Consider the following 20,819-nt stretch of genomic DNA (forward strand, 5'->3'; position numbering starts at 1 on the left):
AGGGACACCTTCCACTGGACCACGCTGCTCAAAGTCCCATCCAGCCTGGTCTTGAACGCTTCCAGCTGTGGATGGGGCATCCACAGCTCCTCTGGGCAGCCTGTTCAGTGTCTCAGCACTCTCAGAGTAAAGAATTTCTTCCCTATATGTAATTCAGTTGAAAGCCATTCCCTCCTGTCCTGACACTCCACATCCTTGTAAAATGTCCCTCTCCAACTTTCTTATAACCACCTTTAGGCCCTGGGAGGCTACTCTAAGGTCTCCCCAGAGCCTTCTCTTCTACAAGCTGAAAACACCAACTCTCTCAGCCTTGCTAAAGAGGAAAGGTGTTGCATTATAAAAGAAACCTCCCACCTGCATGCAGAAATATGTTAAAAATATCTTTTTTTGCATGAATGTCAGATTATGCTGAAGAAATCAACAGAAAGGAGTATAGATTGCAAATTCTCTCAAATTCAATCTATATTACAATATAATGGTTGTTTCTCCTTCTATGAATTTGAGAAAAAGCCCTATTATTTTAGCAATAGAATGAACTTTAAAATGAGTGTTTACTTGGAGGCAATTACATAACACTTATGCTAAAAAAAAATTTATAAAACAATCTTGCAGCTTTTGGTAATTACTGTTAAAGATGCCTAAGCCTGGCTAGAAATATGGCAGGATCTTATTTTTAATTTGGTATGACTGGAAGACAAAAATCTAAGCTTGGTCTTTTAAAAGGAAAAAAAAACCAAACTTGAAAATCTTCCTAAATTTCAGTAGTTTTAAACAATGTATCATGAAACCTTCCTATTCAATAAACTGCTAGAGAGTAGCATGTTCTTTCCACTGTCTTTGATTAATATTATGGCAGATTTAAATAAAGTTTGGGTGGAAGATTTTCTTTCGTTTTGTCTATTGCTTTAATAAGTTGAGAACAGAGAAGACCTTTGGAGGAGCACTTCCATGGTTCTCATTCTGGGAGATATGCCTTTGTGCTTTGTTAAGCCTTCCACTGAAAACTTACGGAATGCAAACTCATCAGAATCAGTAAACATGTCTGCTCTGATTTTTCAGTAGACACTTGTTCCAAAACTGCATATAACTGGATCCAAAATCTCCTCTAAAAATGATTTAAATAGGAAAAAGAGTGGCAAGTAGGAGATAATAGGTAGCAATTCACCCAGCTGAACACACTGCCCCTCTACTGATGGACAAGCAAGTGAGAAAATCAGCCAATGAGTCCATCACCTCTTACTATTTCAGAAAACTTGTTCATTGTGATGCAGGAACAGTAAGCTCACAATTTTTTAATAACTTCACTGAACTAGGCAAAGGCATCCACACAAAACCATTTCTTTTTCGTCACATTCTTTATGAAAAGGTTTTTCTTATCTAGCCACTGATCTGAGCTACAGCAGGAATTACACTGGACTCAGAGGTTGGGAAGCAGAGCTAACTTTCATTAAATCTGTTTAATTTCCCTTCCATTTCTGTTCAGAAAATAGTTCCAGTTTGCAACGTTGCTTAGAATAAAGAAAATAATTAGTTAAGCACAAACTAGCTCATAGTCGCTGAGGTAGATGCAGGTTGTGCTGAATTAAATTAGCTGTAGAATAACGACCTCAGATCCTTCAGGCAGCAGCGCCATAACAGCACGGAGCCTGACACTGCCTGCAAAAGCCCAGAGAGAGCTCCAGCCCAGATGCAACATTCAGTTAAAAATCAAACAGCTGCAAGGATGAAACCATCCCCTTTCCCTTAACACAGCAGGCTCAACACTGAAGTTCAGGAGCTGCTTGAGTAGGTCATTCACCACACATCAACAACAGCAGCAGGAGCTACAAAACACCCACTTCAACCACTCGTTTTAATCCCGTGTTTCACAGAACTCACTGCTTTAGGTAACCAGGTGTATAGAAACCAACCCAGCTTGAAAGCAGCAGCAGCAAAACCGTGTCTTCACTGTAATTGTACTCGCATGCACAAAGACTCCAAAGGAGCCTTTTGCTAGCCACATCATGACTGTATTTCTCCAGGCAAATTATTAACTATAAATTTGGGAGAGTTGCAGATTTTTTGCACATGTTAACAGTGGAGCCCGTTTAAATCTTGTTTCCCACCAAATAAATATTTTTTGTATTTACAGATAAAAAAAAATGCAAAACAAGTCCACTTTAAACTACAATCAGTTCAAATAGGGCACATGAAACAGTTATACAAACAAAAGAAATTCAAAGAAGAGCAACACAAGCAACAGAAGTACCCACCATTCTTTATTCCCCGATTTATTGTCAAATCTGACATAAAAGCTTCTAAAATACACACAGTCCACACAAATAGTGCAGAACACTGTGTATTTATCGTCTATATTTTGTTTCTCTTTGGAAAGGCATTATCACATTCAGCCTGAACTGATGTATCTCCCAAACCCATGAAAGCATTACACTGTATTCTTACCCTAGAAGTAAGTCACCAGTGATGACAAAATATATATTATTTAACTCTATGCATGCTGTCAAGTGTACTAATAAGCATATCAATATCTGTACCTATTTCACATCGTTAAGAACAGGGGGCAGCAATTCTGTCCAACACTAACCTAACAGGTTGATTTTTGAGAAATCTATCATGGCTTAGTTACAAGAGAAAAGAAAAACCAAACCAGTTACAGTTATGGAAAAGTTACAGATGTTAATCTAGGTTACATAATAAAAATAAAATACATCATTCTAAATGTGAACTTGCGATCACTCTAGTCAGTTGCCACAGACAATAGCGCTGTTACAGTTTTGAACATAGACAGTTTTTCTATTAAAACTTCAGCTGATCTGAATCCTGTGGCATTATATTTCCATACCCAAGACTATCAAGCAAAAACCATAATTAAATAATTAATACTCGTTCCTTGCATACCAAATGTTTTGCTCATGCCAACACATTCAGCAGAACTAAAAGACTCTATTAAATCCATCTCCTAGATACGCGCTGGCTGCTGAAGAATCGACAAATACTTGATGAACTAAGTGTATAATCCAAAACAACAACTAACTGCAGCCTCTGCAACAATAGCAAAAATTGGTCTTATTTCAGCGTCATTATGCTTGTACCTTCAAGCAAGCATAGGGCAAGAGAAGAGCTGTACACTGTCTTGTTTTAAAGTCATTTGGAAGGCATTTCCTCATAACCACTGACCTAGTCCATAGGAAATCACTCTGAAACCTCAAATAGGAAGCAGTGGACTGGTATTCCTTGGAAGCCAGCTCTGGAAGTTTATCCATTTTCATGCTCATATTTCTTGACAGCAGAGCAGGGTGAACATTTAAATGATGGTCATAGCAAGCATGAAAAAACCCTAGCACTGAGGCTTCAAGGTTGAAGTGCTGAGACCGTATAATCTCTTCTGCTTCATTCTTTTGCTCCTCTCCTTCCACCAATTCCGTTTTCATATTATTTCCCTCTCTCCACATTCATCTCTTCATCCTTACCTCATTTCTTAAACCAAGTCTCCCTTTGCAGATTTCTGCAGAGTTCTGTGCTTACTTGATGTAATGAGTGGCTGGGGAAAACCTCTACTAAGGCTCCCAAACAAAACTCACCCCTCATCTTCCCTCTGAAAATCCCAACATTCACGCTTTTTTTTCTACTGCAACAACTGACAACACTGTTTTCAGTGAGAAGTACCACAGCAACATTTAAGTTCAGACAACTGCTTTACGCACTAATCTTCGAGACGCCAGAGCAGGAAAGCTTTCTGTAACTAGCTCAACACAAGGGCAAAGTCCCACAATTAAAAGACCAGATTACATGCATACCAACGCCTCTGGCTCCTGTGGATTTGGGCGGGTGGTGCTGCCCCGTCCCTGATGCTCTCTCAAAGGCATACAGAAAAAGAAATTATTAAAAAGGAACAAAAAAGAGGGGAAATGATAAAAAACAGGGGATAGGGTGTGGGGTGTGGACGCTTTACCTCTTCCAGCAGCGTGACCGTGTTCCTGCAGTTCTGCAAGCGGGTGGTGAAGCTGGAGGTGGTCGGGGAGTTGTAATCCTCTGTGGTCTCGGCGATGAACTCCGACACGGTGATCTGGTCCGGCATGATCCTGCCCCACCGGTAAAGCCCAGGAGAAGCCGGGCACGCAGATCCGGAGAGAGGGGAAGCCAAGTTTCGAGGGGAAAGGTGGGCGGAAAAAAATAAGAAAACGAAAAAAAAAAAAAAAAAAGCAGAGGGAAGAAGATGTTAACAGCCAGCAGAGACCCGCAGCATCAAAGCACCGGAGCCGCAGAGGGAGGCTGAAGCTTCGCCCTCTACATCCAGCCTTTCCCCGGCCGCCCCCTCCTCCTCCGGACAGGAGGTGAAGGGGGAGAGGCCCCCGCACGGCGCCCCTCGCTCGGCCCCGCCGGTGGGGAGCGCTCCCGTGGCCGCCTCCGAGCAGCCCAGCTCGGCCCCGCCGCGGCGCTGCGGGGAGGGCGGCGGGAGGGGAGCGGCGACCGCGCCGGGCTCAGCCCCTTTCCCCACCCGCGCCGACCCCCGCACGCCCCCCGCCCCGGCCGCCGCTCCCGCCCGCGTCGAGCACTGACTTGTGCGGGCTCGGGCTGCGCCCCCCGGGCGGGGGAGGCGGGGCCGGGCCGGGCGCGGCGGGGCCGCGGGGCCGCGCTGACGGGCACCGCTGACGGGCACGCGCCGCCCGCCGCCGCTACGCGCGACAACGAGGAAGCGGCTCCGCGCAGGCGCGGCCGGTGCTCCCCTCCCCCGGCCCCGCGGTTTCTGAGGGGGGGAGGCTGCCACTCTTTCGTTTTCTTATCATAAAAAAGGGCTTTTTGGCGGAAGCTGGCAAGGTCGGGGATGCTGGGCTGCAGTACTGTCCCTAAGCGGGAGAATGAGCTTCCCGTGCCTTCTGGCAGCGGGGAGGGACCCTGCCCGCCTCGGGCTTCGGCTCCGCTCCCGCTCCAAGGAACCCCTAGGGCGAGTCGGAGGGTCGCTTGTTTTTTTTTTTTTTTTTCTCCCTTCCTTAAGTCCGTCTCGGCCGGTCGGAGCTCATCCGCCGGTGATGTGGAGCTGAGGATTCGTGCAGCCACCGCTGAGGGAGCCACCCCTCTGGGCAGTCTTGACTGAATAGGTTTTTACGCTCCGTGGTCTTAGTTAATTTTTAAGAAGTCCTGCTACGATTTAGAGAAGCCCTTGAAGTTGCTATTGCCGATTTTGCGTTGCTCGCTCTGCTACTGAGCCTTTCCAGAGCAGAGCTGTCTCTGCTGCCGTGGCCGGGTCGCACAGCCCAGCGCAGTGTCCCAGAGCAGCGCTGGCCCCGAGACCTGAACCGCGGGTTCACAGCCCTGTGTCCGCTCACAAGCAGTATTTCTGAACAGTTAACATCTCCTTTATCCATTGTTATATTTTGTAACTCAGCAAACTGACAGACCTTTTCTTCTTCTTTTTTTTTTTTTTTTTTTTTTTTTTTAAAGCTTAGGTGTGGGGTCCCATATGTTCATTTCTAAAGAAGGCTAAGTCTCAGGAGGCTCAAGTAATTGTGGTCATCTGTATGTAATTCTAATAAAATGCCTGTGCAACTCAAAAATGGTTCACAGTATCAACTGAAAACTGCAATGCCTGAGTAAGGATAAAAAGGAGATGTCTGATTTGAGTATACCCATAAAAAAATTACTTCTATGCAGTTCTGTCAGCAAAAATATCACCGATACTCCTGAGCAGTGGTCCTGCCTGAACATGTTTCTGTATTTCATTGCCTTAGTAGAAGCCCTCCATATGGCCATGTGATTGCTGCTGCTGCTGCTTCACGTGATCCAGCTTTCTGGCACAAAGGCTCTGAGCTTGTACAGATGATTGTTAAACGTCATGAGACTCTGAAAGGTAGAGTAGGCAAGAGGAGGAGGAAGCCAAGAAAAGAACTGTGTGGGAGTTACAGTGAAAAATGGATTTGGGCAAAAAAAATGAAGCACTGAAGAAGCAGCAAGAGAGATAGGAAGAAAATCAGTTGAAGATCGTGTTCATAGGAGCAGTGGAGGAGGAAGAGAGACCAAGAAGATAAAAATGGCTGGTGGTATCAAAAGCAGTATGGAAAGGAGAGTAAAGAACTGGCTGGGGGGTTGGGCCAGGGAAGAGCTGTTGGTAACATCCAAAAGAGCTGTTTTGGCCTAGTCTGCTTGGAAACTGGATGGGTGAGGGATATGGCCTGAGGGCCAAGCAGGGTCTCTGTGGTCATCCCCTGTAATTTCCTGCTGAACATCAATCATGGGCTGTCACACAGCTGTTCCTGGTGGTCCAATGGTAAGCCACAGTGTTCACATTAGGAGGGTTCCTGATCCCTCACTGGCAGATTTCAAGTGAGGATAAATCCATCACACTGGTATACAAACTGGTTTAATTAATTGGGTACTCTCTCTGTTAGGGTTGAATTGTTCTTCTTCAGGCCGAAGTTATTGAGCTTGACTATTAATCTCTGGATTGTAAAATAACCCCATCCATTACTCCAAAAAATCCCCTCAGAAGCTGAACATATTGCTAGAGACATAATTTCTTTGATACTATTTTGTATAAATTTAAACTACAGAATTGAAGAGCATATTCAACTAAGAGAGAAGTCTGGCCAGGGAAACTGTAGCAGTGAAGAGTGACAGAAGTGAAGGCAGAGCAGAAAGTGCAACTGAACTTTTGTGTTTCCTCATCAGGGAAAAATGTTGTCTTCTAAAAAAACATATTAAATGTATAAGAAATAGAATGAGTACAGAAGACTGCTGGTAAATAAAGAGAATGGCACAAAGCCTAAAAATGAAAAAGGAAGATCATAGCTGCCTTTTGGTCTGTTTTTGACAGTTCTGAAATTGTTTACTCTGCCAGAGAGAATACAGTGCTCTGTTTTGCTGCATTTCCCCTTCCCCTATTCAAATGTTAGTAAAGAAAATAGCCCTATAGACATGACCTCTTTAGACTTGGATTATTTTCATTTAAACTCACTGGAAACAAGACCAGTTAATTAATGTGATGTTAATAAAAATATACAAGCTGCCTGTAAAAATTTGCTAATGTTTAAACTAGTCAAATTATGTAAGTATTTCAAATAGCATTCAGTGATTTTCAGATTTAACCATGTTTCCTGTTTTGAATTGTGATCAGTGTCTGAGATTCAATTCTAAATTTGTAAGATGCACCCCTCTATAAATTGTCACTAACTGAAATCACTGTTTCACTTCACAAATGTCAAAGAATAATCATCAGATTGCGAAACTTATATTTCACAGCATCTGCTGTAATCCTGTCTTAGTCTGTGCTAGATCCTAGGTGAGGCTGTGCCACAGCCTTTTTCTCATGGAAGGTTTGCCAGTGAAGTTATGCTTATCTCAATCCTCTTGGTATTCTGAAGTGAAATACATCTTGTCCATTCTGGACAAGCTAATGCCAGTGAGGATCATGCAAGCAGCACTGCAAATCTTACTCCTTACTCCTGATGCATTGCAGTCAAGAAAGTTGTGCTGTCTTGCCGTTCCACCTAGTGATTCAGTCTACAAATCCACTTGATTCCCTGGCTTTTATTTTGATTGCAAACAGAAGAGCTAATTACAGCAAACTGACTATAATTCTGCAGTAGTGGTGATAGTCACCATTCTTAGGGAGAGGCTAAGGAACATAGCAATGACAAGCTGCAGATACACGTGTTGTGCAACAAACTGTACAGCAATGATAGTGTTCTTTATTTTATAGCATTTTGGAGAGCTTATATTTAGATTGAGGTCATCAGTTCACTCACAGGAGCTGAACAGGAGTGAACAGGTGATGATGTTGTCATCCCTGTGAACTTGGCAGTATGACCAGTATGTGCCAGAGGTGAAGAGCTACATGGCACTTGCACAGCTCTTCGCATCATCAATGCAATTAACTATTGAAACCACACAGCAATGAGGTAGAGAACAGCAAGATTATGTTTCCACTATAGATAAGGAGACAGATAGATGAGCTTGTGGCCCTGCTGTGTTTGTGGCTGTCTAGCTTTAGTCATGCAAAGTCAGCTCTTCAGGGTATCAACACCTCATCTAGGCTGAAGCTGGTGGTGAATCTCCTGTGGGATGTGATTATGCTGCCTGCAGAGAGCAGCCCCAGGACCACCCTGAGGTCACACTTCCCTGCTGCGTAGGAAGCAAACTCACAGATGCAAACTCAGGTGCGGTTGCTGCTTTTGGAAACAAGCTTGACCCGGGTCCCTGGCTGTGCACCAGTGTTGTCAAGCATGCTCAGACAAGCTGCCTCCAGGGCCATTTGCAGCCTCTCAGTGGGGCATCGAAGTGAGTTGTTAGCTGGAAAATGGAAATCACTGTACACATCCCTTCTGTGCAGTGATCCTTCTGATTACTACGGGTGTAGTCATGGCAGGATCTCACATGTCAAATTCAGGGGGTTTTGATTCTCAAGTATTAACATGATGATGCCTTTTTGCAAATACAGGTTTCCAACTACACTTATTTCTTTACTTGCAAGGTTTCCATCTTGGCTATTACTGCAGACAAAAGTGCTGATTTTATAATATGACAGACAGTAGTGCTTGATTAAAACACCAAATCATTGGAATGCACATGCTTTTCTTGGTAAACTATATAGTTGTTCTTTTTATGCTCCTTAGCATCTCCACAAACATGGAGAGTGTCACCAGCTCAGCAGCAAATAGAAACAGAAGTAGTGTGCTAAAATGCATCAGGAAAATATCCTTAGGCTATGTTTCTCTACTATACTGCTATCCTGAATACGATTGTGGTTTGGTGATAGATTCATCCATTTCAGCTAAACACAGCAGTCAGGAGTACTTCCCATCCTCCTCCTGATCCTAACTCTCTTTATGAGATAGTTGTATGACATCAGGCAGCCATGGCATTTGATACCTGATAAAGCTGATTTGAGGTTGCCTGAAAAAACATCTATATGATAAATTGCTGTTCCTACATTTTGATAGTTTTATTTTCAGATAACTTCTGACAAAATTAATGGGAAAGGCTTATTTAAATTTATGGCCATAATACTAGAATAGCCACAAATATTTCTGAATATCAGCTCTTCTCATTTGAGTTAGATGCTGGGCTTAGGGTAGAAAAGAAGCTTCAAATCAACAGAAATCTCAGCAGGATGAGTTATGCTTTTGGTTTTGGGATATCTCACGTGCTAAAACTCGGTAAACTTTTTTTGTTAATGGAACTCTCATAGTTTTGTTTTGCAAAGGAAAACCACCCCTTTTATGTAATGACAAGTAACATCATCACTTTGTACTTCAGCAGGAAATGTTTAGTCAGGAGGCGTTTCACCTCCAGGAGCTGTGTCCTCTCAGAGGACGTTCGGACGGCTGACAGCCTTGCATGAAATGTAACAACGACGTATTTAACCTGCAGCATGTTTGCACGTTTAATATCACAGAAGTGCATGATGTACTCACAGGAAAAGGCAAAGTCTATTTTAAATACTGAAGCCTACATCACACATTGTGTCTGGTGCTAATTTGCTTGAAGGGAATGTACATGGTAAACTGCAGTATTTCTACTTGAGGAAGAAGGCTGTTGGCTTTGACATTTACAAACAAACCTTTGAAATTATTATGTTATTGGGACCAAATAGTCAGGTAACTTTCCAGTAAAAGAAAATTTCTTGCCTAGTCACACTGCTGACTATGAAGAAGACCAAAATCCAGGTCCAGCAAACATGCTGATTGCAATTTTGTGTTTTTTATGAGACAGTATCTGCTAATGTGGCTTATGAACTGCATGAGCTGTGTCAAGAATTTGTGCTGCTGCTGTGACTGTATTGAATGCAAGAATCAGCTGATTTCAATTTTAATACTGGCATCTCCCATTTGTCTTCATCTGGTATTTAAAATGAGATAGCAAATGTCTCAGAAACAACATGTTATTTTAAAAACCTTTTAGCACTTTCAATAGTGGCTTAAACTGAAGGTTCTTTTCACATTCTTTCAATATTAAAATGAGAGCAAAAAGAGAGCCTATTGTGTTCTCATTATAAATGACATTTTAGTAGCATTAAGATCTTGTGGTTTTTACACTATGTGGACAAAATGAAAAAAGATTAAATCAGAACATCAGAAATATTTTGCTGAATTATGTATTTTACATCTTATTTACGTGAATGTCCTGGGCAAGTAGCTTGGGTGAATGATAAGGAAGCTCAAATAACCATCCCAAAGGACAGCTGAAAATAACAGTACTGAAAATGAAGTGCAGCATTGAGTTACACAAGATTAAGCTGACTAATCTGCTGATTCAGTTTTGCCTTTGTTTTTTGGGTTTGTCATGCAAGATCAAGTGTCAAGCAGACAAACACTTAATGGCATTCCAGGCTCCCAGTAACAACAACAAGTAATGGGCTGTTCCCCTGCCACCTCTGCATTCTTCAAAAATGAAACAGCAAAATGCTCACCTGCAGCAAGAGGCAGCAGGCTCAGGACAGACATGCTCCTTTTCTTGTGTACTGAATACAGGTGTACTGAATTTGGGAATTTGGTATTTCTATTTCACCGATGGTTTTTGTTAGAGATGCTCATCTAAGAAACCTTACTTCAGTTAATAGGAAGTGCAATAATGCATGTGAAGGGTCAGGAAGAGAAGCCATACAAGGAGCAGCTGAGGTCACTTGGGCTGTTCAGCCTCAAGAGGAGGAGACTGAGGGGAGACCTCATTGTGATCTCCAACATCTTCACAATGCAAAGAGGAGGGGCAGACACTGATCTCTTCTTTCTGGTGAACAGAGACTGGACCCAAGGGAATGGCTGGAACTTGTGTGAGAGGAGGTTTAGGTTGGATATTAGGTTTTTCCCCCAAAGAGTGGTTGGGCGCTGGAACAGGATCCCCAGGGAAGTGGTCACAGCCCCAAGTCCGACAGAGTTCAAAAAGCACTTGGGAAATGCTCTCAGGCACATGGGATTCTTGGGCATGGTCCTGTGTAAAAACAGGAGTTGAACTGAGTGACATTATGAGTCCCTTCCAGTTCAGGATATTTTGTGATTCTGTGTGTCAGGAGACAACAGATTCAAACACAGCTCTTACAACATCTACAGAATATAAAAGCACAGCAGTGTATTCTTCTATATGGACTGGTTTTTTGACAGTCCAAAGATATCAAACTCTTACAAGTGCTGATGGATAAGAAAATTGCCAGTGGAGCCACCCGCAGGTTTGATGTTAACCCTTGCCCAAGTGAAAATATGAGCCTGCTCATTACTCACAGAGATGGTCAGGCAAGAACTGCTGACCCTGTGGGAGATGGTGTTCCAGCAGTACCCACCACCACTGCATTGGTGAGGCTGAGGAACACCACAGGGAAACCTGGGCACGGTTGTCCTTGCATTCCTGACACTGAGCAAATCTTTGAAGGATTGTTGGGAAGGACACTACAGACATGTTGGCAGGAGAGCAGGTCATTCCAGGGGGATTGCAAAGGACGAGATGGAGCCAATATGTCATGAAGGGATACTCTAATTGAAATGAGAGAAATAAGAGTCCTTCCAAAGAAGGAGTCATAGTAGCTGGATGCTTTTTTTACTTTTTTATTTTTTATAATATGAGAAATAGCAATGACTAAAATCAGAGGGTGATATTGCAGAAATGAACATGTTGCAGGGCAGCTGGCATAGCAGGCTCTCCAAAATAAAAAGAGAATGAAATAAAACCTCAACCCACATTGCAAACATTTCAATATTTTCTCTTTCCCTCTGGAAACGATATGGCTGTGTCATTACCAGGCACATCTCTGGTTCTACTGAAGATGCTAAATGTATGCTGATGGCAACATGCAGTGTTTTGCCTGCAGTAAAAATGAAGGTTCAGACCAAAATGAACCTGGGGAGCAGCTGGAGAATGAAATAAAGGCACTGTAGACCTGGGATCATGTTCTTGAGCTGCCACTCATGGCTCTGACATGGCAGCTGATCTCTGTGTGCATAATTTCTCTATCTGTGGAATGCAGACAATTACATTTATTTCTCTAGGTGAAAGAACAGTGGGCTTTTTCAGCTGAAAACTGCTGTATCAGAACTAAGTATTTTTAATATACATTTTATTGTAAGAGTTTCAAAAAGTAGCTGAGAGATGAGAAGCACTCTCAGACCAAACAATTTTGTCAGCACTTTTTTGGACAGACAAAAAGGTTTGGCAGGTAAATGGAAGGGTTTCTTTCTACTAGTTGTTAATGCTGTGAAAATAGAAATCATAAAGATCTGGGTTTGTGAGGGACTCCTCCCTCTATACTATAGTTTTATTAACATTACTTTGTGGAAAAAGAGGGACTAAGACCCCCATGATAATAAACAGAAGTCATTAGCAAGATTTGCTAAGACACAGTTTGCAGATGTGAATGTGTATGGACCAACTGAGTTGAAGTTTAAGTGCTGGCTTATAGTGTTGTCTGAGCATACTTTATTTCTCATAATTTCCTAAATAGCATCTCATTAGAGAAGGGATGGAAATAAATCTGCAGATGTTGGATGTTATAAAAAAAAGGTCCTTGCAGCCACTGAACATATTAGCACATCTGTGTTTGCCTTATATAAGCTACTGTTTTCAAGGATGCATCCTTTGGCCAGACTCTAGACTTGAAAATAGCATAAGAAATTTTCAGTTCAGGAGTGATGCCTTTTGGGTTTTGTATCGTTTGTGTTTATTTTGTTTGCATATTTGTTTGTTTTTATTAAGGAAATCAGAATGTTTAACGATATGTAAGATCTGAAATAATTGGAGGCATGTCTCCTTTTTGCTCAAACTAAATTACTCATATTTAAAATTGTGGTTTGCGGGTTTTATTAATGTAGATGTTTGAATATTGAAGTCGTAAGGTTCTGGCAAAACCCAGGATGACAGATAACCATATGGAAATTTTTGGAAACTAGTCTTGCTGTGTGTACCAAGTTCCTGTTGGGCCAGTGTTCACACGGTGCTAAATGAAATTTGGCAGCGCAGAATTTTAGTCTAGAGGTCAATCACAGCAGCTCCTTTTGCCGATTACTCATTTGCTTCTACTTTTAACCACTGAATTTGAGCTTGCAGCTTCCTAAGTTAACTGGTGTTCCATTGACTACTGTAGAGGGTGACCATCTGCTCCTCTGTTCTGCCTTTAAGGATTTTTTTTTGAAGCAATGCTGATCTTAGAAAATTTGAAAGGGCAGCAGGAAAGATGTCAAAAATCTTCAGCTCCTAAAAGTTTTGTGATAAAATTAAAATGAGCAGGGTAAAAAAATGTTTCTTTCTCCTAAATGAATAGGAGACATTCACTGTCACCTTCTTTTTTGTCATGTTAATCAGTGTGGGAGAAAGATCCCCTAAGTGTCCCAGTCATGGGAAAAGTTTCAATGATGGTTTGCACCTTCTCAGGAGCTTCATCAAGACACAGGTCTGTATAGGAAACAGGAAATTTGGTTTCATTAACTTCTGGGATATTAGCACTACTTATTTTCTTGTTGGCAGTTGTGACTGCCTTCAAGGAAATCTAGGAGCAGTAGGACAAAAAAATGGAAGTGCCATTTCAAAATCAAGTAGGAATGTCCAGCTTAATAGCTCTATATTTTTTTAAATATGACTGTTTGACTTCTGAACTCTTGCTTATTTAAGACTTTGTGGACTCAAAAAGGAAAAGTATGTGTAGCCATGTGACAAAGTAAATGCGCCAAAGGAGGATTTATTCAGTTTTGGGAAGATCAGCAGCAGCAATTCACCCTCTTGGCCAGTCTGGACTGCAATATGGTCAACTGATTCCCCCAGGGAGGAAGAAAGGATGAAAATCCCACACTGCTCTGTGGTCACATAGGGAGCGTGACCTGTGCCAGGGTAGCTCTAGCCCGTGCACCCAGTACAAAGAAAACTTCAGCCTTAACCAACTATTGTTGTTGTAGGGGATTCAAGTCAGGCAATCCAAATGTAGCTTTTAGTGGTTCAGTGAAACAGAGTGAAAACTTTAAAACAAGAGAACTCACCATCAGAGACTGAATAAACAAAAAGCATATTTAGACAACTGTGTGCTATTCAGCACTTTACATCATGCAAAGAAGAGAGTCCCTCCTCTTTTCAAGCCCCCACACAAATCTTGCCATAGATTTTTCAGGCTGATCTGAGAGACTTGTTTTCAAAGTTAAAATAACATCAGTTACCAGATCTAGGTGAGTTGAAAGGAGTTACAGTGTTGTTTGTATACCCTGCTGCCCTCATCCAGCTTTAACATCTATGAAAGTAAAGCAAAATATATAATAAAAGTGTTTGTTCCAATAATTACTCAGGTGGCCAATGCTTTGTAAGGATTTAGTGATTTATTGGAATTTTTGGTCTTTGAAAGGCAAGAGGTTTTTCTGAGGAACACCCACTGTAATAAAGTCTGAAGCAGCATTCAGCAGAAAAAATCCCACTGGCAGGTATTAGAATTGATAAAACATCTGGTCTGCTTTTTACTCGTTAAACTAGTTATTTATATTGATGTCTTTTGTCTTTCTTACCGATTCCATAGTGAATCTCTTGAAGAAAAACTTGAAAGCCTGGATGCTGAAGATCTCATGTCTCATCTGTCACGACCAGAAACCTACCTGGAAGAGGAGAAAAGATCAAGTAAGTAAAACTGACCAAAGCTATGGGACTGACTAAGTCCCTTATTTAAATAGTCAATTTGAAACAATATGTGTTAATTCTTCAGTGATCGAAATTTATCTTCCATTATTTGATTGCTGCATTTGATATTATGAGTTTCACTGTGGTAAACAGATCCATTAGAAATTCCCTGATAAAAAACACCTTGTTAAAATTGCTAGAGGTGAGCTTCATTTAGCTGGCTGGGAAAACTCTTTGTCTAACTTAATGTGGCAACTACTCAGTCAGCTGCACAGAATGCAGTGCTGGTAAGGGCTTGCCTGTCCAAGCTGTCTGACATGACACTTCAGAAGACAGTGTTTTCTGATATAACTTCAGTCCAACCATTCAAGCTGAAAATTTAAATGTCAGGTGTATGCAGCAGACTGATCTTTTTTGGAAGATGGAGATAAGATCTGAAGGATAAAGAGGCTGGGAACAAGAAGTGTTCTAATGGGATGTAATTCTGCATGTGGGAGAGGGCAGTAGGATGTGGGGAGACACTCATGGCAGGATATGGACAAGTGGTCTCAGTTTTTCATCAGGTTTTTCTGCCACTATATTGCATACTCTTTCCTGTTTAGGACTTGTGTTGCTGTGGGGAAAGAAAGGTGATAGACATGCTGCAGAGCCCTGAGCAGGTGAGTTGGACTGGCACATACCTTTCAATTTGGGACATTCTGGGCTGATCTTCATGTCTGGTCCAAAGATACAAGCTGGAAAAAGATTGGCAGGGGCTTGAGGCCAGATATGGGTGCTGAGAAGGAGAACACTACACAGAAGCCATTGCCATGAGATGGTAAATCAGGTAGGCTGGGACAAGCCCGTGAGTCAGAGGGATGTGGGCTGCATGGGCTGGCACCTGGGAGAGGTGATAAGGACCCATGAGGATGAGATCAAACAGAGGGGCCCAGGCAGAGGGGGAGTGGGAGACAAGCATTCCCCAGATTACACCCTTTGATTAACCAGTCTGCCCATTTTCATTTGAGCAGATCACTTTATTCCTTGATTCCATGAGGAAAAACACGAATCCTTTTCTAATTTTTTTTTTCAACCTTCTGTCTAAGAGAAGCCTTGTTACGCCTGTTGACCTATTTCCCCAGAGACTGCTGTAGTTTGTTTATGGGGTTTGTCCTGTTTGTTTTGTGTCTCCAGATACGTCATGTGGGTCTGGAGGTTTTCCAACCCTTAATATTAAAAATAACACAGAATAGTCTCTGCCTCCAAGACATATGAGAGTCAATTAAAAATTGCGACATACAAGTTTTTGGATGGGATGTTAGTATCTCTCTTTCCTCTTCCGTTTCTGAGCCTTTAGGATACTTTCAAGTGATGTTATCAAGAGCTCTTTTATTATTAAGAGGGTTAGACCTCTTTTTTACCAACAGACTTCAGATTTTTACATGCTGCCTGGAAAGGATCTGAGATTTTACCATGTACACCACCAGTCTGGCAGCACAGGAGAAGAAATGGTTACAGGCTCTCTCATAAGGAGGTGTGTCCTTTGATTTGAAGGCCAGTGTGCAAGAGGAGGAATATCTGCTTTAGATCAAGAATATTATGCTTGAATATTGTGTTACATGCAGGAAAAAGTTGTTAGAAGGAGGCCCTGGCACTGCACTGTGTTTTTGTGGATTGGAAAGTCCTCTCCTGGCAGACAACTGAATACTACCATCTTACAACAAACCCATAGCCACTGGCAACCCTGGATGTGACTCAACCCCTGGTGACATGTGTGCTGGTTCTCTAATTTTACAGCACACCTCTTGCTTTTAACATCTTCATAGGCAAAAAAGTCATCGCCATCATAGGCTTATATTATTCAAATCAAAGCAAGAAATAAAAAATATATAATGGCTCATTACTTTCTAAGTTTGCAAGTAACTAGGATTGACTTTGTCTAAATTTCAAATGTATGGCAATTAATTTTTTGTAAGTCTAAAAAGTCACAGAGTCTCTTTATGTCTGCTATAATAAGCTACTGAATATTATTTAATTGCTCATTTGCTATAAGTGGCATTATGAGCATTTTTGGTTACGTCTCAGTGGTTATAGAATGATTATATTCCCTTTCTAGGTCTCCTACTCATTTTGAGGCCTATTTATACAAGAGCAATCAGCAAATAAATAAAATATCAAAGAAAACCAGAGAAATATTTATAGAGAGATCAAGTTGGCTGAAGTTATCATCATTGATTGATGAGAAACAGCACAGAGAAGGAAACATATGTGGCTTTCCTAGAGAGAGGAATGGTGGCTCAGTGATGAAAGTGCTCAGTGAGTTCAACACTGGCTCAACACTTGGACAGTTTTTTAGGGCATCATTCAGATGGCAAATTCCTCAAGCCATATGCCCATTAAAATCATTTATCTGGGTAAAGAGTCTTTTGAGGCTAAATACAGCTTTTCTGAAACTCTTGACCCAATGACAGTAATAGAATTTGGGCTGTGTCAAGATGGCATTTTGACTCTTCTTCTCACTCCCCTAAGAAACCAAAACCAATGCTCTCTGACTGTCCATGGCAATGTGCAGGTAACATTACCAGATTTGTGGAAAATCCTTATATATGACAGTATGTGAGTGGGAGCAGGGAGTGGATATGAAATATGAAAGCCCAGAACATACAGAGAACAATTAAAACTGGTGAAATATGATTGCTTTTCACCCAGGAACACCTACACCTGAAAAGAGAAAGTCTAGTGGGACTTAAGCAAAGAGGGAGCCTAACTGAGAACAGGGTGACATTAATGGCAGCTGGGTGACAACTCGACACAATACAGTAATACAGTAGCAGATTCTATTAGTCCTTAGATGAGGAAAGCATTTGTTCTTGTGCCTAGTTTTAAATACATACAATTATATTGGATTAATTGGTACACTCTAATGCTTGACTAATCCTAATGCTTAACTAATAAGTATGAGTTGAATTCCTATATTTTTAAGGTTTTAGAACAGGGTAAATGTTGTGGAAAGCTAATGGATTCTAAGGTAGAGAATATAAAAATTGACTAGGTATTAGGTAATAATCAAGAAAAACAATTATGCAGGGATTTGGCAGAGGAGAGGAAAATATCAGGAAATATTATTTTACATGCTTTAGTTACCTGCATTTGATATTGCTTAAACTCTGTGATTTCATGTATAAGTCATTTAATTACCTATTTTATCTTGCTTTTTTTGTTTTAGAGGACTTTTTATTCTTTCATAATAGAGTATATGACCTGAGTAGCAATAATATAAATCCATATTTTTTCATGTCTAATGACTATTTTAGGGCAAATACTAGCCAGCCAATTTTCTCCTAATCCTGAAACAGAGTTACCATAACTAGGAAAACTCAAAGAAGCAAAAGTTAATATTGTTTCCACAGTCACTGATGCAATAACAATAGTAGTTGTGCACCACCATGCTGAAAATCAACTCCCTTTATGTCCAAACAATAGGGTGAATCACAGAAATCTGACCTTGATATACAAATGTGATCATGTAGTAATTACAGCTCTTGTGCTTTCTGTATAAACAGACTACTTCATCTGGAAATGCTGTAGGGTACTGCTTCATTCTGCAATTTGCAGCTAATTACTAAGCAGAAAGCTTTTATATCCCAAAAAGCTTTAAAATAAAGCAGGTAGAAAAATCTTATTTCCTGCAGATGAAAAAAAGAAGCTGGTTATCTGAACAGCAGTGAATCAAGTCATTGTTCTATCTATATTCTGTTGAAAAGCAGATATTACATATTTAAAGATTGTCCTCAAAATCACATTTTGCAAAGGTTATTAACGACGCTTTCATGGGTAAAATATGGAACTAAATTACTCAATCCAAGTGGTGACTGACATGTTCTTTAACAACTCTGAGGTTAACAAAAATATCTTTCATTTCATGCCAAAATCTGCTTGTTCTGTTTGTGTCTGTGTTGGTATCATCCAAACAGGATGTGACAAACATATGTTCTTTGGCTTTGCCCTAATCCGTGATTTGGATAACACTATTAAGATGTGGTCTAACAAACTTCAGGGAAGCAAATCTGAGGATATTTATCTGTGGACTTGATTTTAGTATGTCCTAAGCAATAGAAGCTCCACCCTGATCTCATGAATTAGCTGTATGTGCTTTCAGTGTTTCCATAAAAATATATGATCAAAGTATTAGCATGCTCATAGACATGGGCTGAATCCTGAAACAAAGCAATAGTGGGAAACTAACCCAGAGCCCAGGAGTGACCCTGAAGGGCTGAGTGACATCCTCTTGATGATGGGTCCCCACTTATGAGGCTTTCCAAAAATGGTAATTGCTCAGGTTTTAATCTATTAAGTCATTACAGCAGTGACTTTGGAGAATTCTAATTTCTTAATCAAAATTTTGTTTAGTGCTACAAGTGCTACCAAAGTTCATAAGTAATACTTAAGTAGGAAAAAATATTAAGATAGCTTTCTTGAAATAAAATATATTTCCCTTTATTCCATCCTGATTGGTATGCAATCTGTAATGAAAAAAGTAATAAAATGCATTATTTTTCTCTGATTCTTTATAAATAATACCTGGAATTAACAATTCCAGTGTTTTGCACTAGATTGATGTCAGGCTGAGAGGGTTATTAATCCTCAGGTCATTACACCAAACTTTTAAATAGATTGGCAAAGTATGAGATTTTTTCTATTCATCTTGGGATATCCTCCTGTTTGAATATGTATGGAAAATCAACTTAAAAATTCAGACCTTTTCTAGCATGGTACTTTTAGAAATAGCAACTGATTTTAAAAGAACCTGGTTTTAGGAGATGGTTATTACTGTTAGAATGGAAATTAGTTCTCTGTCTCATGTGATATAATTGTCATTTGATTATGAAATGATCATGGTTGGGCTGTGCAAGTTCTGTAGAACAGTGGTTTGGAATTCATGCTGCAAAACATAATTCTAGGCCTGAACACTTTTTTACTGTAGGATTTTATAGCACATTGCCAGAGAGGTCCAGAGGGCTCAAGGGTACTTGTTTGGTCATTTTATGCAGTCTCGTTCAGAGGTGAATTTTCTTTAAGACTCTGAGATATGACAAAGATTGTGTAAGTATTTAAACTGAATTACTTTCTAGTCTTTGCAGCCTGTGTTTTATTATTTGTCTAAGGGCTTCAGGATGGTGGTATTGTGAGTTAAATCTCCCTGTATCCATTTAAGAGTGACCTTTTTATCACTTCCAACTATATCCATCAGCTGTTTCTTTGGCTCAGGGAAGAGTTTTCATTTTGTGGAGGCAGCACCTAATCAGAGAGTCTGCTGCCCAGCTTCAGACCTCTGCAGGCCTTTCACAGATCTTGACGAGGGTATTTTTTTATATTGGATGACAAGGTTGCCATTCGCAGTCCAAGATTTCGAGTTACTTATAATCCACTTCTGAAATCTGTGAGGGGCTAATAACACACAGGAGTGCTTCCCACCTTCCCTGTATGCTTAGTCACTGCTTAATTATTTACTCAGTACAAAGTTAATAGCAAAATACCCTGTCCATGGTATACAGATTATAGATTAATAATATAATGTGAATATGACATCAAGCCCTCCTGTCAGTGCCCCCACTCATTCCCAATAGCCACTGATTGTGGGCTGAATTGAAGAGCAATCATTTGCTGTGTGAGTTTTTAGGAAGGAGTCATTATTAAAATGAGAACCTAAACCTGGTACATCTGTGTTAAAGATCAAATCGTCTCTGCACAAAAAGTTGGGTGTGTTTGAACATTTAATGGCCTTCCTACAGCAGCTTTTCTACCCTGAGAAGCACCACCTGGCAGCACTCAGGAAAAGCAAGCACCACACCTCCTACTTCCAGCCTTCATTAATTTGTCAGGCCCTCCTGAGGTCATGCACTATCCTGGTGTCTGAACACCTCACAGAAGTTAATAGATTTGATATATATTTGTAGTATGGCTACAGCAGACTGAAGACAAGACCCTCAGGCTCCAGTTTGTGACAACCCCACTTTTCTTGATACGGCTCTGTCCTTCACAGTGCAATGTTTGTCATTCCTTCCTCTTTGACATGCACCAAGTGGTACCACTCTTCTACTGAACAGCCCTGTGAAAATGTAATTTATTTTGGCTCAGTAATACCTCTAGCCATCCTGTCCTTCAGCAGAGTGCAAAACTATCAAAGTGTCTGTAGAGAATTTCCCAAAATACAAGGCACATAGAAACCTCAATATAGGCATAGAAAGATGTTCCTAAGTATTCTCTTC

At 40.9% G+C, this 20,819-nt stretch overlaps 1 protein-coding gene across 3 annotated transcripts in view; it reads right to left on the reverse strand.

The window, feature by feature from the left end:
• Positions 1-20,819, reverse strand: part of ASAP1 (ArfGAP with SH3 domain, ankyrin repeat and PH domain 1) — a 141,394-nt gene that overhangs the window by 108,316 nt on the left and 12,259 nt on the right. For 2 of the 3 annotated variants that reach the window (XM_018913929.3, XM_018913918.3), the window contains exons 2-3: positions 14,463-14,549; positions 3,953-4,082 (exon numbers count right to left, since the gene is read on the reverse strand). In XM_018913929.3, coding sequence (XP_018769474.1) covers positions 3,953-4,082; positions 14,463-14,521 — 189 coding nt within the window. In that variant the 5' untranslated portion in view covers positions 14,522-14,549. Of the gene's footprint in view, positions 1-3,952; positions 4,083-4,560; positions 4,686-14,462; positions 14,550-20,819 lie in introns of those variants that run through there. The other variant, XM_050970805.1, reaches the window with a different exon arrangement.

This window comes from Serinus canaria, chromosome 2 (assembly GCF_022539315.1).
Source record: "Serinus canaria isolate serCan28SL12 chromosome 2, serCan2020, whole genome shotgun sequence".
Classification (NCBI taxonomy): domain Eukaryota; kingdom Metazoa; phylum Chordata; class Aves; order Passeriformes; family Fringillidae; genus Serinus; species Serinus canaria.